Source organism: Vanellus vanellus (assembly GCF_965231255.1).
Source record: "Vanellus vanellus genome assembly, chromosome: 2".
NCBI lineage: Eukaryota > Metazoa > Chordata > Aves > Charadriiformes > Charadriidae > Vanellus > Vanellus vanellus.
Window position 1 is genome coordinate 96,961,460 of NC_138906.1, and position 20,627 is coordinate 96,982,086.

Genomic DNA, 20,627 nt, shown 5'->3' on the forward strand with positions numbered 1-20,627 from the left:
ATGCATATATTGCACAGCTTACCTGAAAGGAGTGTGTATGTAAAAAGCTAAGGTCCTTTAAGCATAGCTATCATAAGTATTCTGAAGAGCTATTTCTGTTTTAACCATGTTTTTAGGTAAGTGCTAGTGCTTATGGAAAATATGTCATTGATGGCTCTGGAAATTGGTATATCACAGCTCTGTTTCCTGGTTTGTTTTTCAGCTGTTAACCTGAGCTTATAAGGACGTTTCTGTGTTAATTCTGAAAGTTACTTGGTTTTCAGGTTGGTTTTTTTTTTTTTTGCAGACAACTAGTCATTCCAGGGTAAGGTGCAGTAAATTTTTTTGTGAGGGACTGGTCATATATCCTAATTTTATGAAGGCTATTTTATATTTACTTAATTTAGGGTGTGTTGATATTTTTAATTAAGCTCATTGTATGGGAATCCAATTTTCCCAATAGTGGATTTGAATGATGCTTTGCAAACCAGTAAGAAACCCAGATGACTGTATTTTAATTGATTACTTCTCAGCTGTGTTATTTAATATATGGTTCACTTGACAGTTTACACTTTCTATGCAGAACCTCAGCATTTTCGAAAACATGTGCCTAAAATTCGAATAGTAAGTCCTTATTTAGTTCCAAACTTTGGCTGGCTCTAGGAAAATAGGTTAGAGGGTAAAAGTAGGTTTGGGTCTCTAGGTACCGATTAGATATCCTATTCTGATAAATACTGATTGCAAAAACAGTGGGGAAGGGAACAGCTTTCACTCCTGGTAAATAAAAGACCTGGTATCAAGACTTTAAACGGTAGGTTCAGAATTATAAACACAAGATGTAAAGACAGGATGATGAGATCTCAAGGAAAATACCCAGGATGTGTCACTCACCTGTCAAATGTTAGTTTAAGGGCCTGATGATCCCGTGCTATAAAGTGATCCTTAACCACATGCTAACCCTCTCGGTTCTAGACACTTTTTTCTTCTCACCTTCTCTTTCCATTCAGTGCCAATATAACTCCGGTGCTTCCCAGTTCAACCCATATTGTATAAACTCCTGTCCTTATGACCATGCACTCTTGTGAACAAATAAACTCTTAAAGAACCTTTCAAATTTATAGGATCTGCCATATCAGATGAATATTTCTGTTATGATTTTGGGCATTTTGATACAGTTGAGGAGAGCAAGGACATCATCGATCTGAAGCTTAAAACATAGTAATAACAAGGCCATTCTTGTTCATATTAGCAATAGCTGTGCTATCAGCATTATGCGATGCATTGTGCACTTATCATAGAACCGTGATCTCACAGAGCTTCGTGAGTTATTTCCCAAATGTGATTGCTGTAGGAATGGCAGATGCAGACATTGGCCCTTCACAGGAGATAAGAGCAAAGCTAGTATTGAGCTGCTCGCTCGTAAAAAGGGATGATATGAGTGCTGCCTGGTTACAGAATCACAGAATGGCCAGGGTCGGAAGGGACCTCTGGAGATCATCTAGTCCAGCCCCCCCGCCAGAGCTGGGTCACCTACAGCAAGTTGCACAGAATGGCATCCAGGCGGGTTTTGAATGTCTCCAGAGTAGGAGACTCCACAACCTCTCTGGGCAGCCTGTGCCAGTGCTCTGCCACCCTCAAAGTAAAGAAGTTCCTCTTCATGTTAAGATGGAACTTCCTATGTTCAAGTTTGTGCCCATTACCTCTTGTTCTTGGTCAACTCCTTTTTTTTTTTTTTTTTTGGGGGGGGGGGGGGGGTGTATGGGGGCAGTATACCAATGTATGTGTGTGTGGAAGAAGACAAGAGGTGTCTCTATAGGGGAGATAATATGTTTGTGGAAAAGACAAGGAGATGGAGAGATGACAACTGAGATGGTTATGTCACTATGATAGCTTAGGAGTGGTTGAAAGCATCTACCTTATAGATGTTTGCTTGAGTATTGGAAAAGTTCCAGGTGCTACCCATTTCCTGATTATTCTATAACTAACTCCATACAAATGCAACAAATTTTGGATTGACCCTTTGCATTGCACTCGATGAGTTTATGATCTTGCATTGTAAATATTCATTGTTCTTACGACATGGAAACTAATTCTAAGTGGAAAAAAATGCACAGAGCATCCCTTCAGAATTAGAGAAAAGAAAACTAGCTTTTAGGAAAATGCAAGGAATATGAGTATCTTACAAACTTTATTACTATTTGTATGTTTTACTTTTTGCATGGAACATAACCTGATTTTATTCATCATTAAATCAAGTGGAGAACTGGATCAACTGCAAATGCAGAAGAAGTCCAAGGAGAGACTGTTTTCTAAATCTTCCACAAGTCTGTGTGTTTGGGAAGGAAAGGCATAAATGGGAGAGAGAGGAGGCAGACAATGTAGCCTTTTTTGTTTTGTTTAATATAGTTTTCTTTTTTACTTATGTGGTTTGTAGGTTATGGAGGCTTTATGCGTGACTTACAATTCTCTTCTGCCAGAATTACTGCTGAACCAAAGCCTGCTTTGACCATACTAATGACTCTTTACTGAAAAAAATCATATACGACATGTAATAACTTAAATATTGCTATTTGCAAATAGTCCTGAACTGATTTGGTGTCTCTGTTATTTCTAACTTAATGGTTCACCCGGTTCTGTTTTCCAGTTGAGCTATCGGCTGCTTAACAGGAATGCTTTATTTGTGTTCATTTAGAAAGCATGATGTCCAGTGCCAGCTGTCCCATGCCAGCACGGCGTGTACTGTGTCTTTAAGCCAAACAGACACAACTTAATGACTACTGAGTTGAACGTTGGTGTTGTCGTGAATGTTTTCCATTAATGCCTCTGCAGGTAGGGCAGCAGCAAATGGAAAGCCAAGTTCGAGAAAAAAAAATGGCATCTTTGGGGTCTTAAAAATCAATAGTAAAAAAACTAAATAGGGGAGAGGATAAAACTTTTGTATTGGTACCTGCCTTTTCACCCTCACATACTTAGTGGGAAGTTTTACACGGCTGTTTGTCTAGTGCCATAACTACCCCTCTCAGTGTTTTCCTTCCATTTCTAACTTCATTGCATTTCTTTTTCTGGGGACTCATGTCGTTTTCTTTTCCACCTTCTTTCTTTCCATTCCACTGCATGCCTCTTTCCTTGATCTGACCTCAGAGAGGAGGAAGACTATGAAGAGGAGGAAGAAGAACAGCCAGTCACAGAGCCCAATACTGAGGATGAGGGGGAGGAGGAGGACAGTAGGCAGGTCCAAGCCAGGTACCAGCATTCGGCGTGGTCCCTCCACCTTTTCCTCAGCCTCTGGCATGAACTCACCAGCACAGCGTACAGCAGCATCTGCCTTTTCATTCCCATTCCTAGATCACCTTTTAAAGCCACCCCCCAAGGAAATCTTTTTGCATTTAAAAGTTTTGTTGGGGAGGGTGTGTGTTAATGGAAACATGTTTAATTATATAGGCTCTATGCACTAAGAACTGCCTGCGCTCGCTGCCTTTGCACAAAATGAGTAACGCTCACAAATCTTGAAAGATTTTGCAGAAAGCGTAACTTCTAAGCATGGATTAGGGTTTTTCTTTTTAGTTAAGGCAATGGTGAAATGTTGCAGGGCTTCACTGAACTAGGATGTTGCTTGGTTTCATAGGTTTTCATCCTTAGTTTCATGATACAACCTTATTAGCAATATCTGTCGCTATGAAGAAGATCAACAGTTTTTGAAGGCTGCTTAGGATTTCTGTCAATTTTGTTCATGTTTTAATAGGAAAGAACTACTTAGAGGCAAAGCTGATAGATATCATCTTACACATACCTGCTGATCTGTGTATATACAGATGTAAACAAACCACCTATGAAAACAATATTCTCATGTAAAATTTTCCACTTATTTCTGAGGGATATATGGGTTTGGCATCTGGCAACTTTATCCTAATAAATGGGAAGAAAGAAAATATGTTCTTTCTTCCAGACAGCCATTTGATTTAGGTTAAATTGTTTGGCTTTGCAACTCGGCAAATGAGATTGGATTTTTTTTTTAAATAAACCACATTCATGCAGACGCTATACAGCACGGAAGTAAGAAAGGAAACTGTTTAATGTGCAAATTCCAAAGAAAATACTGTACTGTTGTTATTAATATCTTCCAGTCTGCAAATCTTGCCAATGGCTGCCTGAAATTTCAAAATTAAGTGATAATTTCCTCAAATCCAATTCTCAAAAGTCAAAGCTAAGACACAAGTTATTAGTAAATCACGTGAATATACTAAAATATTGTTAAAAAAGACAAGGAAGGGGCATGTACCGGGCACGATGTGCTTTTAGGTCATCGATCTTTTAAAATAATAGTCGCTTTGAGATAACCGGGTGATATTCCCATGACTTTTCTAAATACCTCCTTTCATTGTCACTGTCGCATACCCTGGCTGTTCATATTAGGTGCTGTCAGGATGGGTAGGACTAGCCTGGCTTCAGGGACTCCTGCGGCCCAGCTGGTGCAATAGATGAAGGCTTCCAGATTGCCTACTGTGCTTCTGTTGTGAGAATGATTACCTGGTATATACCTGCTGATCAACTTCATGATATCCTAACGTATATAACGTGTTATGTTTTTGTACTCTATGCGAAACCCACGCTCAGATAAGGGCCATGCCTTGCATGCCTGTAGGTGGATTGCAGAGGTGGTCTCAGGAGAAGGAAATCAGCCACCTGCTGAGTGATCCAGCCCAAAGCCCATGCACGGTGGGCTTTCTTCCCTTTCTCACTGCTGGAGATACTAGAGAAAACAGATACCTTGGAGTGCAGATCCCATGGCTTTTCACCTGCCTTGCTGCTTCTGTTACTCACCAACACCTGCCTTCACTAGAGTAAAGCAGCTGTGCTTTCTCTTGCACTCAGTGCAACTCCGAAAGTCTCTATCTAACACCAACATGGGATGCTGACACTCAGAGAAATTAGTACCTTCATACCTAGACAAATGATCTGGTAAGGCGTCACTTTTGAAATCATTCTCAGCCTTAATTTTGACGGAACAGTGCTGATTGACTATTTTTTTATTTTCGCCTTTGGTGGATAAGCTTTTTTAGTAAAAATATCAGATCACCAGGAAGGATGATAATCAGATGTCTGTCCTTCAAGAGGCAGTCATACAGATTGTATCTTGAAGCATATAGTCTCTGTGGACCATGTCAACCAGCATGTTGAGACTGCTTTGTGCTGCTCCGACAGTGCTTGCAACCTAACTTGAAATATTTGAAAATTGTTCAGAATACGGTCATGAAAAGGTTTGTGAAAATTAGTTCTGAAGCCTGTGGGCTTTCCTTTAAGCTGAGTCATTTCCATTCTTCGGTATTTACAACCCCCAGAAGAACCCCACTGGGATACGAAAATGTGGGTTTCCTTACTTTTTTTAAAAAAAAGATAACGATTGTCTACGTTTGGAAGTTTTTGTTTGTCTGTCTCTCCTAGATTTTATTCTTTTTCCTCCAAGCGGTATGATCTACTGATCTCTCTTTTCCCTGTTTTTCTCTCCTTCCCATTCCCTTCCCTTTCTCACGATGTTTTCCTCCTGCAGTGGGGTCCCACGTGCGCGGGAGGCTGTGAACGAAAACCTTTCACGGTGCTCTGATTCTTCAGTCATCTCCAGTGCCATTTCTCCAGCTGAGAGACCTCTCCCCTGCTCTAGAGCAAAGAGCTCTTCTAGCAGCTCCTCTTCTGTGCCTGACTCATCTGTCTCTCATCATAATTCTGTCCTTTCGTCACCATCTTCACCTGCAGCAGCATTGCAAAGCTCTTCCCAAAATTCATCAGCATCCATTACTCCAAAGGCATCTCCAACGGTGGAGAAATTACCTTACGTACCGCATACTCCTTTTCACCTCTTCTCGTACGACTTCGAAGAGTCTCCAGTGTCTGTGAAAGAAAAGGAAGCAGAGGTGATGAGGGAAAACAGGTAGATTTTATACAGCTGACAATGTTTAGATAAATGAATACCACCTTTCAAGAGTTTTATGGTGGTAATAACGGACTCCCTGTGTTGTATTATTTCCAGAACATACTGTATTAGTTTTAGTCCTGTGAGTCTGTATTTTGATTTGATTGATATTCTCCCCTTGCCTTTGTTGCCTTCATTTCATCTTACTCCTCTTCAAGGTCTATAGTTAGTAAGTATCCTGTCTCCCTCTATACAGCAGTAGATAAATAACCTGTGGTTTGGGAGATCACAGAAAGGAGCACCATTTTGCTCTCATTTACAACAATGTGATTTGCCGACATGATTTCATGAAAATTAATGGAGCTTTTCTGCTATAAAACCAAGAGAGATCAAGCACTTGGAATTCAGGGGTGAAATCCTGGCTTCAAAGACTGAACTGCCAAATCCTGAATTTGCTGTTAGATTACAGTGTACATCCCTGTCATGTGCAATTTCAACTCGTGCTCATAATAAGAGAAGTAGATTAAACCCTAAAAAGAGAATATAGCAATCAGAATAGACAGTTTTCCCTCCACAACATCTGATCAGTTCAGTTGTTCCTCATACATTTCTCTTAGGTTTTAATTTTAATTTTTAATTTCCCCATCCCACGATTTTTAAAACCCAAAATAAATTGGTTTGTCTCAATCTGTTTTCAAGTATAACAGATTGACAATAGGTAGCACTAAAACCAGTGCTAGACAATCACCTTTAAAAGAAGTTGATGATTTTTAGCCATCTCTCCCAATGGTCAGTGTTGTTTGAAATAGGTGCTGAAAATGTACGCGTATATTTTGAGCCTATTTATTTCTTCCTTTCTGCAGCAGTCCTTCTGAATTTCTGCATGTGAACAAATATTTTGATTCCTTTGATCCTTTTAATTTTCGATCTTTCTCTTCTAATAGGTGGGTGGTTTTTGTTGCTTTTTCATTTCACTGAAAAGCCTGTAAATCCAAGTAGCTGTTGACAAGAGACTTAGTCCACATCTTTCCTTACCTGCAGCTTGAACGCCGAGATTCCTCTAAATTCACATTTTCCTGCATAGGTGCAATTTTCCCTTAGGCCTCTCACACTCTTTTATTGCTCTCTCATTGCTGCTGCTGTTAGAGTTATACTTTTTAGAGAGTAGATTCCTAAATACCTCCTGTTCCTAGAATATTTAGTATTTCTCCAGTGATTTTTTTTTTTTCCTCCAACCATCCTTGTGCTTCTAGTTACCACATAGGATCAAGGGAGTGGTGTGGGGGAGAATTGTGCTGGGTTTATTTGGAGAAAAAGGAGAGCAAAGCTTGCATGATTTGGGCAGTAATGTGTTCATAAAAGAGGTTAATGTCTGGGATTTCTTCAGAGTGAGGGCTTCTGGGACAAGGCCATTGAATCTACATTGGTATATGAGACAAGAAGGGAAAATGGATTGTGTACAGGATACAGACTTACCCTGGTGTGGAGGTTTTGCCTCGCTACTCTTCCAGCATCTCTGTCTCCCTCTAAATTTGATATATAGGGTTGCTGCATCCAGGCCAGTCCCTCTGAATTTGATTTTGTTAGTACTTTTAGGTCTGAGTCCATAGAAGGTATGTTCTCTCCATTTTTATGAGTTATCTTTGGACTAATTGAAATTCCTTAGTCTAAAAAAGGATACTGCCCTGTGTCAGCTTTTTCATGGGGGAGAGGAGAAGAAAAGCAAATGCAATGGTTGATAAGAAGGTCTGCATTCCGTTGATAGAAATGGAGGTTTCTGTTAGTCTCAGGAACACACCAAATGAGCTCTGAGTTGTTCTCATCACTCAGTCAGTATGGGCACAGGTAGAACATTTTCTGAGCTGAGCCTGCAAGAGGGAAGACCCGTGCCAGGTCTGTGCACTGCCCAGCTACACAACCCTCCACCAGGCCACCATCTCCAGTTTCTAGTTAGTTTTCTTCTAGGGCAGGAATGCCAGGAAAGCAATTATTTCCCATTCAGCAAAATTCCTTTTGTAGCTCAGAAACGTGCACGTTACCATTTTTTTCCCCAAATCATTCCCTTGTTCCTGGGCAGTCAGCATGGTGTCTCAAAAACAGATGGTGGTGCTGGGGTGTTTTCTAAAACGTAAACGTGGAATTGTTGCAAAGGGGGTGTGTTCTCTAAAACACGAAGCCTTCCATTATAAAAACCCCTAACTGAAATCTATTCTGATTTTAACACGGGCCTTGGCAGGCAGCAGTGCTGCTGGACCCTAAGGAATGAAGCTTGAAACTCTGAATGAAATTTTGCATGACTAGACGAGTGTGCTAAATGGAGCTGAAGGAAACCAACCCGCCTTTTCAAATAAAATTGCTGAGTGAAATTACTGAGTGCTGATGTGTGTGGGAGAAGAAGCAGCAGAGAAAAGATACGGTGCAGGGGCATATATTATAACTTATGAATTATAATGAGGAAAATGATGTTGCCCTTTTTCCTGAAGTGAATTTTGTCATTTGGATGAGTTGGCCTTGTGGAAGACATCACCTACAGAGCATCAGGCTCTTTCCCCGTGGGAAAATGGTATCATCTGTGAACAGAAATGTTAACATTTTTCCAAATCAGGAATTTCTCCTTGACATGCTGTTTAAGTACGACGGTTAAAAGGCAAAGCAGAGCAATGCAACTGCCTTTTCTATTCAGTATTGGAGCCAGGATGAAAACATTGATACAAGGGACTCTGGGGAGGTGGCTGTTCCAGGAGTCCTGGAAACAATTTCTCTTTGATCAGCAAGCTCACATTGAAGTCAAGCAGGTTTTTGTTTTTTTTTTTTTAATGGAGGGAATGGCTGGTAGAAATTCCTAAAGCCATGCTTCCGGAGACATGTCTTTTTAACCATGGTGATGATTTTTTACAGACATTGTAAGAAATGGCACATAAGCTATGGCTTATGTTGGGGGAGGGGAAAGAAAATACTGCCTGCTTTAATTGAAAAGAATGTGGATGCTTTTCATTTATAATGCAAACATTTGCAAATCATGGATGCCCGTGTTCAGATCATGTCGTGGGAGAGCTGCTGTTTTCCTGGGATTAGAGCAATATTTTCAGAAGGTGGATGTTTGAAAAGTTCTGGGGTATGGGGTTACCACCAACCCCTAAACGAGGACTTTCTGTTGCGTGGCTGCTTGCTGATGAATTCTTTCTGTCTCTCCCTTTCTCCCACTTCCCTTCCCATTGCTTCAGATACAATAGCTATGGCAGCAGCTCTTATTCTTCTCCACGACCTTACGCTGGTGTGAGTGCCCCTGCGACACCCACTTCTCGTTATGGGACAACTCTGTCACCGCCTCAAGAGACCAAATCTGACAGGTTTGTAAATTAATCAGCGTTTTAACAACAGTTCCTTTCTAGACAGGAGGAAGGAGATAAGTGTAAGCTGTTCTGAATGGGTATTGGAAATATCTTGTAGCCAGGTCTTTTCTAACATTGGAAAGAGAAGGTACAAAAATCTAGACTTGTTCATTTCCCACTCATTCTCAAGCCTTTCTCTGACTTGGTGTTAAAGGCTGGATGTATTTCCATCCTACTACTTCTTCTTCCACTTAAATGGATAAAACAGAGTTGTTTCACACATATGCTGTTCTAAGTATTAAAAGGTGAATTGAAGCACATTTTATTTCTTTCCATTTTTTAAAATAAATTCAGACATTTATTTTCAGTTCTATCATTTTAAATCAACTATAAAATCTTGGAAATGTGCTTAGCTCAGAATTTCCTAGGCCATAATTTTGCCCTTCCTTGAAAATACATGATGTATCTCATTGTATTTCTTCAAGGGCAAAACTAACCTACCAGTTATCAGCTCACTTTAAAATATAAAAAAGAACCCCACACCAGCAACAAAAAAGTAGTATTTTGAACAATCAAAATACTCTTTTGAATTATGTAAGGTAGTAGGGGAAGAAAAATTATTAGGAAAATGTTACGGATACAAGAAACAAATTCTTGACAAGAGATTTGGACCACCAGAAATTAACTGACCATTACAACCTGAAAGTAAATGACAGTTTCAAAGGATGTCATGCTGAGTTTAAGGAGGAAAGGTAGAAGTTTTTAATTGATTTAATTAAATAATTTAATATAATAATTTAATTAATTTCCAATTAGGCCAGATGGGCTTTGGATTGTTTGTTGCCGGACTGGCCTCCAATTCATAAAAATTCCATCTCCCACCCTTTTTTTAAACTGAAGGTTTTTTCAGGATCCTTTGTCTATATTCCAGTTAATTTTTATTAATGATATTTTTGAATATATCTGTATGTGTATAGAAATACATTTATATATGTTTTGTGTGTATGTATATGTTTGAACCCACCTAATGCTTCACATCCTTTCTATTCTACTACACAGAATGATTCGAGTTAGGTTCTTCCAGCATGTATGTATTTCGAGCCATAAGGTATTGATTTAATCCTTTTTTTCAAGTGAGTAATTACATTAAGTTTATCTTCAGAGGAAGGCATCATTTTTCATTTGCTCATCTTCTTAGAGTAACTTGCCTTGATTTGTCTTTCCTGATCTGAATTAAATTATTGCCAAGTGAAGCCATAATAAAAATCTGTAAACCGGCATTTTCACCCCCTTTTACCTCAGCAAAATAGATGCAAGATAAGCAAGAATTAAAGGTATCCCACTGCGTTTGAAGTTTCAGCTTTTTAAGCCCCTGCTGTTGTAAGCTTCTGATTGCTACTGCAGCAAAGAAACCCCAAAGTCGTCAAATGCTCAGATGGCTAAAGATCGCTGGGCCTGTCCTGAAAGAGGTTGATCGCGATGGCCCTGCTCCAGTAAAGGAAGCGAGCTTTCAGTGAGGCATGCGCGTAAGTGCGTTGCTGGTTTGGAGCCAAAATGCCTTGGCCCCACAGGACGAAGCTGTAAAATTCGCAGATTCATGGAGAGTCAGGCCAGAGGGGAGCTCTCGTAATCATCTGTTGTGACCTGTAATGAGTCTCACAGAAGCTAAATGAAAGCCCCCTGTACCTTCACATGTTTTCAAGTGGCTGCACATGACTTCTGCTGGAAAACATTCCAGTATTTATCATCGCTGCTAGGAAGATATTTCATATTTTGAGGTCAGTTTGTCTAGCAGCGTCTTCCAGCCATTACACCTTGTTCTGCTTTTCTCTGTGAAACTGGAAAGTGCTCTGCCTTCAACTATCAGATCTCTCTTACATGTTTTAAGTGTCTGAACACATTGTTTGGAGTTGCATCTCTTTCTTTCCTTCACATTGCATTCACTGCTCTTTCCTCTTATGTAAATTTGCAGCTTGCTATTCTTGGTAGTTGAACTCACCGGGACTTCTGCATTCTTATATTTGAGGGATGTTACAACCTGATGCTTTTTGTATATTAGTCTCTGAGAAATGTGAAAAACGTGTGCACGCCATAGCTGTACGTTGCCGGCAGAATAGATGTGGGTATTTCTTGAAACATAATTAAATTTGCAGGTTCAGGTGACATTTTGCATCAAGTCATCTTTTTGAATGTGCTGCCATTACAGATGTATAGTTTAGCAGGCTTTAATGGTGTGACTGCTTTGAAGAAGGGCAGAAGCCTGCTTTTATTTCATTTTCCTGAAAGACATGGGTTGTCAAAATGCCCACGCAGAGATTGATGGATAGAATTTTGTGCAGTGGAGAGTAGGCTGTGTAGTGCATGATGCAACACTCAGCACTAATTAGTAAGTGGAAACTATTGTGGAAGTTTTCACAGTATTCTATCAATGGTGTTTGCTTTAGATTATGTAAACATTATTTCCTACCTCCTGATGGTAAAAATTTACATGGATTCAAACACACAAAAAAAGTTAAAAGATGAGGGGGGGAGAGGAAGACACTTGATAAGAAGCAGATGCATATCTCTGGCGAGCTCCAAGGTGAGTTTTCTGCTTTCAGCTTACGACTGCAGTTATCCAAAGCCTCCACAGAAAAATTCCTGTCTTTTATCATCCAGGGAAGAGCTTCAGATGCAGTTCCTGGTACTGTTTATCTGACCTTCGAGAACGAGGAGGAAGGAAGAAGCAGCATTTAGACCAGTGCCCAGCGAAATGATTCATGCTCCATTCAGTTGCCCTGACGGGCCTTTCAAACCCTTGGCTGCATTTTGCTTATGTAAACAAGAGCTACAACTTAGGTGGAAAGAAGCAGTTTGGTTGACATTTTGACATACATATTTTTAAAACCCTCTTTGGCTACGATCAGTAGGGAATCCGAAAGAGCAGTATAATTCAGTGCAACAGTAACAAGATTTTGTTCTTTGAAATCCACATAATGTATATATTTCTGATTGTACAGCAGAAGAAAAGGCTTACTTGACTGTTTCTCGGTTTCTAAAATCAGCTGCAACCTTTTGCCAACTTCTTGCAGTAGTGCTGTTCTCTTTCATTTATGTGGGTCCCCCGTGGAGAGCCATGTTTCTGCAGTGCATACTGCAGCCATGGGAATCCTGCTGAAGGAGGGCACATTGCAGGGCACTTTCTGTTCAGCCCTTCGTTGGGAGAGAAGAAAAGGGTACATTGGTTCTCTCATATCTCTCTGCTTGTGAAAGTTGCTCCTGATGTATAAGAAGTATAAGCCAGTCCACCTGTATTCAACTGCCAGAGACTGCTTTGCTCCATAAATATACTGGCCCCACCCTTCATGACTTAAATCACCAATTAACTCTCTCCCCAGTTCCTAAAGAAAAACAAAATTACCCACCTCAATTTCTTAACTGCATAAATTTTGGTTACAAAGGGGAAGAACAAGACATGGCTGCAGCACACCAGGGAGAAAAGCATTTTCCCATACCTCCAAGTTGCTGCCTTGCCTGGGAAAGAAGATGTTGTAAGACTCGTCTGTATTTCCATGCCTTGTTCTTAAACCTAGGATATTTCTGTGTAGCCAAAGATTGCCTTCTCAGACTCTGAATCTAAGACGGTCACTCAAAGTGAAAGCTGCAGCCTGGAATCTGTAGCAGGACAGCAAACTCAACTTGTAAAGCTTCACACCCCCTCATAGTGTGTTTTTGGTGGTGAAGTGTATGAGTTGTTGGTCATGGCCAGTTAGAGGAGAACCTGAAGGAGTCTAACTTCTAAAGCAAGAGCTCCTGAATTTAGCACGAGCTTTAATTCATTCAGTTGCCAGAAAAATATGCTGCTTGTGTTTGCCGAGGTAGGTTTCTTTTGATGCGTTTGCCAGGAGACTATTCCCACTGGGCTTGATAGTCAGACGGTAGTGCAGTTAGCCTAACTCGAAAAGCCTTCTACTCAGGGCACTGTGTGCCGAGGCAGCAGGAGTTCATGGTCCCCATTCTCTTGCCTCTGTTAAATCAAATGCTAGAAAGTTCAGCTTGCAAACCTCCGCTTTTGGATCTTCTTGGCCAGTCAGTGTGAACTTAGTCTCCACCTCTGGCTGGTCCCTCTGAAGTTCTTCCAAATCTCCAAGCTTGGTAAGGGCCTGCTATGGTGTTTGCAAATTTTGATGCACTCTCCAACTTTTCCAGACTGTTAGAAAATAGACATAGGAAAGATGAAGTGTGTTTCGCATCCCTTAGTCTGTTTTCCGTCTTGCTTGCTTTATGATCTACCGCAGTACATTACCTTGGGCTCCTGTGATGCAGGGTGTGGTGGCTTGACCCTGGCAGGGCACCAGGTGCCCACCAAAGCTGCTCTATCACTCCACCTCATCATCTAGATAGGGGAGAGAAAATATAACGAAAAGCTCGTGGGTTGAGATATAAGGACAGGGAGAGATCATTCAGCAATTACCATCACGGCCAAACAGACTTGACTTGGGGAAATTGGTTTAATTTATTACCAATCAAATCAGAGTAGGATCATGAGAAATAAAACCAAATCTTAAAACACCTTTCCCCAACCCCTCCCTTCTTCCCAGGCTCCACGTCACTCCCCAGTTCTCTGCCTCTTCCCACTGAGCAGCATAGGGGGACCGGGAATGGCAGTTGTGGTCAGTTTATCACCCGTTGTCTCTGCCGCTCCTTCCTCCTCAGGGAGAGGACTCCTCACACTCTTCCCCTGCTCCAGCATGGGGTGCCTCCCACTAGAGACAATCCTCCATGAACTTCTCCAACCTGAGTCCTTCCCAGGGGCTGCAGTTCTTCATGAACTGTTCCAGTGTGGGTCCCTTCCACAGGGTGCAGTCCTTCAAAACAGACTGCTTCAGCATGGGTCCCCCATGAGGTCACAAGTCCTGCTGGCAGACCTGCTCCAGCGTGAGCTCCTCTCTGTCCGCAGGTCCACAGGTCCTGCCAGGAGCCTGCTCCAGCACAGGCTTCCCACAGGGTCACAGCCTCCTTTGGGCATCCACGTGCTACAGCATGGGGTCCTCCATGGGCTGCAGGTAGGTATCTGCTCCACAGTTAACCTCCGTGGGCTGCAGGGGGACAGCCTGCCTCGCCATGGTCTTCACCATGGGCTGCAGGGGAATCTCTGCTCCAATGCCTGGCGCACCTCCTCCCCCTCCTTCTTCACTGACCTTGGTGTCTGCAGAGTATTCTCACTGCTCTCTCCCACTGCAGTTGCGCAATTTTTTTCCCCTTCTTAAGTATGTTATCTCAGAGGCGCTACCACCACTGCTGATGGGCTTGGCCTTGGCCAGCAGCAGCTCCATCTTGGAGCTGGCTGGCATTGGCTCTATCAGACATGGGGGAAGCTTCTAGCAGCTTCTAACAGAAGCCACCCTTGTAGCCTCCCTGCTACCAAAACCTTGCCACGCAAACCCAATACACAAGGCCCTAAATGTTGAGTGTTCATCTCCATGTTCTTATGTATCTTTTAAAGGAAATGAACCTTCACGCATTTATTTCTACAGCGAGTGCACACAGACATTGAGATTAGCATGACTAGATTATAGGTGAGTTTTTCTCCACTGATTTTAAATACACTTTAAACACCATACCTGAAGCATAAACATGAAGTGCAGCAAAAGTCTGCAAATACTTTTGAGTTTGTGCCTTTGGAGGCACTCTCCAGGTGCCTGAAGCAGTGATTTTTCTGTCAATCTGGTGCTTTTGTTTCAAATTTGTGTGTCCTAAAAGCAAAACAAACACACAAAAAAAAAGCCTGCTTGAGAATGCTAAACAGCTTTTCAGTTAGACTTTCTACTAAAATTAAAGGTCCCTGTAATTCACAACACCGGGGAGATGCTGCTGGATGACGTTTCTTGGCAGAAAGACGTTTCTTTTCTTTTTTTTTCATTAGCCATCTATCACTGCACTCTGGGATTACCTTGCTCCAGTTGTTAAGCACTAAGGAAAAAAAAGAATCCCATGAAACAAAACCCACCAGACAGCCTACAAAGCTGCTATTCTCTCAAGAACAGCTCCTCTTTCCTTGGCTTTCCATTCTTTCTGCTTCTACCGTCTTCTCTGTGTCTTAATATGTACTTCTGGGCTCTCAGACCAGAGACCATGGCTATTTTTTTCTTGTGGTAAATGCCAAGCACATCTTTGCCTCTGAGTAACATAACAAGGAAGGGATAGCTTGGTCCTTGATAATAGTGGCCCCGGGCAAAAGCCTCAACTATATTGCTGAGATTTTACTAGGAAAAATGACCTTAGGAATTACTCCATGATTTACAATTTGGGAAGCAGCGGTGGCTTACGCTGGCTTTAGCTGCTTGTCGAACTACTGTGTAAGCAGTATTCTTGATTGCAGCTTTGTAGGCTTTATCATAGGGCATATGTTGAAGCAGAAAGCATGAGCCGGGTTCCAGTTTCAGACCGCAACGTGCCGCTGGCTGAACACGCAGCGCGCCGTGCTGCTGCTCAGAGGACGTGTGCCTTAGTATGGGTCTGTGGGGAGGAAGGGGGGGCTCTGCAAGCCACTTCCAGGCAATTTGTGACTCGTGTGGGGCTGAGAAGCTGCAGGTTGGAGAGAGACAGGAACACAATTTAAAACCTGTGAAGCTTAGGCTGCGAGAGGAGCGTGTGTGTAGAAAGTCCTTGTGCACTGCTGTGGCTCCGCGCAGCTCTGCCCTCCTGTAGCTGTATTTAATGTAGCCCCTCAGGCCTGTTAAAAGTCTTTAAGTTAATCAGTTCTTCTCTTTGTCATTCTCAAATTTCTTTCTCGGAGGAAGCATTAGTCAGTAGTTTTATCTCTCAATTTTGTGTTTATTTTTGAGAGAAGTTTTGTAAAGATTCCTCAAGTAATGTTTAGTCTGTTTGCAAAATCTTATATCAACACGCTTTTGAATTTGCCGTGTCATGTAGGGAGACATAACACTCAGAGAGTTTCTTTAACTGTGAAAAGCAATATGGCTCTTGGCAGCTTTGCCTCCTCTTTTGTCTCTTTCTAAGCTGGAAAGCAGATTTATTTTGTTAAAGCCAAGAGACATTTAGAGTTACTTAAGGGCCGAGTAGGAGCTGCTGACTGTTGTTCCCTCTCTGTAGCATTCCCATGACTGCTGGAGCAGGAGCACTTTGGAAAAATGGGTAATTATTGCTTCCTTATTAAGGTTATTAATGATTCTGACCCATGTTATATTAAAGAAAATCCTGAATATTAACCTTATGACCTAGAGGGATTTCCTCTCATAAGTCATCTGTTAATTTTTTTTTTTAGGGCCTAAAAATATACATTTTTATTTTTTGTTCTTGCTATAGAAATCCATTTCCATTTAGCAATTTTTAAAATTCAACTAACAGAGGAAAACACAGCCACAAAAGAAGTGTATTTCAGAGTTAACATGATTGAAGAACACTTGAAGTTGATAATTGCAATTTTGCTGTAACAAAGTGGCTTAGAGTAAGACAGAAATATTTTTTTCTTCAATTTTCAACAAGATTAAGGTAATTCAGATCACATATTCCCTTTCACAATATATAGTCTGTGATGGAGTATTGTCAGGAAACTGCAAGTACTTGCAAAACAGTGTGAGATATCTTGTGTCTCCCTGGACTTTTGTATTCAATAATGATTACTAATTCAGGTTAGGTGAATTTTTATTCAGAAGAGTTTTGCCGTGCAATCAATGTTTTCGTTTTGTATCCTCTACCCTGTGTATATTTTTGTTGCCTTCTTTTTCCTTTTTTTTTTTTTTTGTGTGTATGTGTATTCTTTGCTCTTTCATATCTTTTTCCAACATAAGTAACTAATGACCTCTTTGACCCCAGGTCCTAATGCCCTGGTGTGGACTTATATTCACAAATTCCCAGACTTAGACATATTCTTACTGCGTGTTTTCTTTCTGGAATGAGAGTATAATAACATAGCTTGTTTAACTTTTGCTGGTTTTAACAGCAGGCAGAAGAAAGCTTTTCTTAGTATTTTTGCATTAACAGTCCATTCTTAATAGCCTTGTGTTCTCTACAGACTAAAAATAGTAGTCAGCGTAAGGATCCTTCTGGATTGTATTTGTAGAACTGAACAAATGGTTGGTATTACCAGTTGGTAACATATGACACCAACATTAAAATGCTGGCATATGTTAGCTGTAACCCCGTTTTGTGAGTGATCACTCTATTATGCTTTCATTGAGTAGCCACATACTCTTTTCTGTTAAAATCTCTTACCACCTTTGATTCAATGCCAGATATTTTTTTTTAGCCTTTTTCTTGCTTACCCATTTTTAAGGTGCGGCCTACGGCAGTAAGACTTAAATATTCCTGAGGCCTGAAGGTACTGTCACCCTTCAAACAGCGTCAAAGCACAAAAATTACCTGAAGGCTCAGCCCAAGCCTTCCCGCCAGCTGGTTTGGCCAGTCCCACTGCCATTTGCAATTCAAGTATGAGTTTGGCGCAAGGGGAGGCCTTATTGCCGGGGGGATACAGAGGCAAACCCCCAGATTTTACAGACAAACCAAACATAGACAAATCCCCTTTCAAATTGTTTAGAATATTTAAGGAATACCTCGTGCTGCTTGCCTTTCCTTCTGGCTGTTGTACAGGGTTGTACGCCCTGAGAGTAACACCTGTTTCCTCCAGGTTTGGTTTATGCACATGTAGAAAATGAAGGGTAGAGTTTATTAGATACTAAAATCTCCTCATTTACAGTTGCAGTTCTCATTAAAAAGAGGATTGATGCACCCAAATGGCAGTTGAGGTGCAGTGTTTGATAGCAACAGTGAAGCTTTGAGGTCAGGACAGTTCGTAAGACAGAAGGTCTCAGCATTTGGCGTGAGGTGTGGTCTTCATGGAGGGGACGTGTCCAGTTGAGTGTCTGGACAGTGCAGGATCTATCTGTTTCAGCAGAAACTTTTCACAGCTTTGACTGTTAGTTCTGACCATTTCGTGCACTAAACTGTTGTATGCAATATGGCAGTCCAGAACTGACTGCGGTTGGGACAAATGAATTGAATCGGGGGGGTGGGGGGGTGTGCACGCTGTACTGTAGCTCGTAACTCAGCTGAACTACGGCCTCATAAAACAGCCAGTGGGAAATAGCAAGTTTTGGCTAGTTATTATTAATTTAATTAGTTTCCAAGAGGTGGCAAGCTAATGTGGCACATGGATATTCATTTTCGGATTCTTAGGCATTGGCTTTTCTTTCTGGCTCTATGGTTGGGGATCTTTTGTTTAGATTGTGAGGCTGCTGCTCATACATCTGCAGATTTTAGCCAAGTGAGCATCGCTAGCCAAACTGTGCTAGATCAAACCTCCAAACAAGGTGTTTTGGCATGTGGAGACATTTTGCTACCAGGGTCAGGTTAGAATCCCGTCTGCAGGACTGAGCTGCACATCAGCCTGTGATTCCCCTGTAATCCCTTGGATAAGAACGTGTATTTACTGTGGAGCTTAGCCAGAGCTGAAGGTTTCCAACCTGGTAGATACTGTGCAGACCTACAATCACTCTTTTGGTCTCAGAGCATCACCCCATCCTCCCCTTTAATTTTTCTTCAGGTTCAATTAAGTCATAACTTCCTTTGACTCCAAATGGGGTTTGCAAACTTCAGGGCAGCTGGATGGGATGGGACGGGGTGGGATAGCAGACTAAATACATGGAGCAGATACGAGCACAGACTTGACAGGGACCCTCTTTTTGCATCTCTTCCAGTTTATTTCCAGATGTTTTCATGTGAAGGCACTGTCCATTTTTCCCCTTGCTAGGGCAATTTCTGATGATATATCCAACCTTATTGCCATGTTTTTTCATGCTACCACAGGGATGGAGCTCTAGTTCTTGAGTCTTATCACAGTGGTGCCACGGTTTCTGCTGAGAGCTTTCTCTTGCGACATGCAGTAAAACGTCATAGGTTAAAATAAGTTTAAAATATGTTCAAGGGAAAATTCACCGCACATACTTGACTGTCAGGGTTTGGGGATTTTTTCCTTTTTTCTTAGTGCTGAGGCATATTAGAGATTTTTATGGTTTTGAGTGTGATCCAGCATTGATACTATAGCTCTGGAGGAGTGCCAGCAGGGAGGCTTACAGAATATCAAGTTTTATACCATCTTATGTAATGTTTATGCGGGTGGGATCTGACATATTGAAATTCAATTTATTGAAATAATTGAAATTATATTCATACTGCCCTGCTGCCAGTGGGGCTGAAATGACTGTGTTTTGTGGCATTCCTGCTCACACAGACACGGACACTCAGGGACAATAGGTTTGCATTAGTGTTTTTGTCTTCTCCTGCACCTATTTTCACTGGTGAACTGGTGCTGTTACACTAAAAGTCTACATTGTGCGGCCATAGGCATACAAATAATTAAGGAAAAGGGTCTCAGTTCTTAAAAATAATGAAAATGTCTTCAGGTCTGCATTGCTGGTTTGGGAGCCTTCCTTCAGACAGCATTTAGTTTCTTTTCAGAAAAGGCAGTATCTATTTCTCTCATTAATCCTTTCATTGCAAAACTCATGTTACAACAATGCACAGAAACCACTCTACATGAGTTATGTCTTTTTGATTTTATCAGTCTAATTCAATCAGTGTGGATACATTTACATCTGTATAAAGCTACCCTGTACAAAAAAGATTTTTCTTGTCTAAGAGACAGAAAGAAAGACATGTTTACTCTGAGGTCACTCTATTGCCACGTGAGAGGTTGGTGGTACCAATACCACCATGTTGGGGGAAAGATGTGTGTAAGAGGAGCCACTCTCCTAGCCAAAGTAGTACTTACAGTGAAAAAAAATTAAAAATCTGTGTCAAGACCAAACTATAAGTGAATACAAATATAGCTTTTTTTAAAATGTATTTGCTACTTGAAGCTGTTGCATGTCAGAGAAAATATCATTTACCTTTACATTTACAGTTATGGTCAGAGGACTGCAGAGAAAGTCGCCTTCCAGACTAATTCTTGCTTAGCCATAAAGCGTGTGGTAGTAAACTCTTCTTTTTTGTTCACTGTGGACAGAACAAGAACAAACGGGTCTAAATAGCAATAAATAAATAAATAAAATTATGTTACACAGCAAAGAAGCCTTTCTTGCTGGCAGGGGTGTTTAAGCACTAGGTGGATGTGGTAGGTCCATCATTAAGGATTTTTAAGGCAGATCAGACAAACAGTTTTCAAGAATGGTTCAAGAAAATTAAATCCTGCCCTGAGCAAGGAGAGGAAGATGGGTAATCTGTTCTCCTCCAGCCCCATTTCCTCTGATTTCTTTTAAAACTGTTTTCGTGCCACTTAATGATTATTATAACTAGCTGTACTGTCCCTATGTGTTTTACTGATATATTGCTATACGTGATTCATTTTGCTCTTGCAGCACATGCAGCAAGGAAATCACAATTACAGAATTTGTTAATATGTAAAGGAA

At 41.2% G+C, this 20,627-nt stretch overlaps 1 protein-coding gene across 3 annotated transcripts in view; it reads left to right on the forward strand.

Annotated features, from left to right (window-relative positions):
* The window catches only part of FHOD3 (formin homology 2 domain containing 3), a 406,197-nt gene that overhangs the window by 305,101 nt on the left and 80,469 nt on the right, over positions 1–20,627 (forward strand). Inside the window, exons 12-14 of one of the 3 annotated variants that reach the window (XM_082479632.1) lie at positions 3,121–3,222; positions 5,528–5,905; positions 9,112–9,237. In XM_082479632.1, coding sequence (XP_082335758.1) covers positions 3,121–3,222; positions 5,528–5,905; positions 9,112–9,237 — 606 coding nt within the window. The remainder of the gene's footprint in view (positions 1–3,120; positions 3,223–5,527; positions 5,906–9,111; positions 9,238–20,627) is intronic. The other 2 variants (XM_082479633.1, XM_082479634.1) reach the window with 2 other exon arrangements.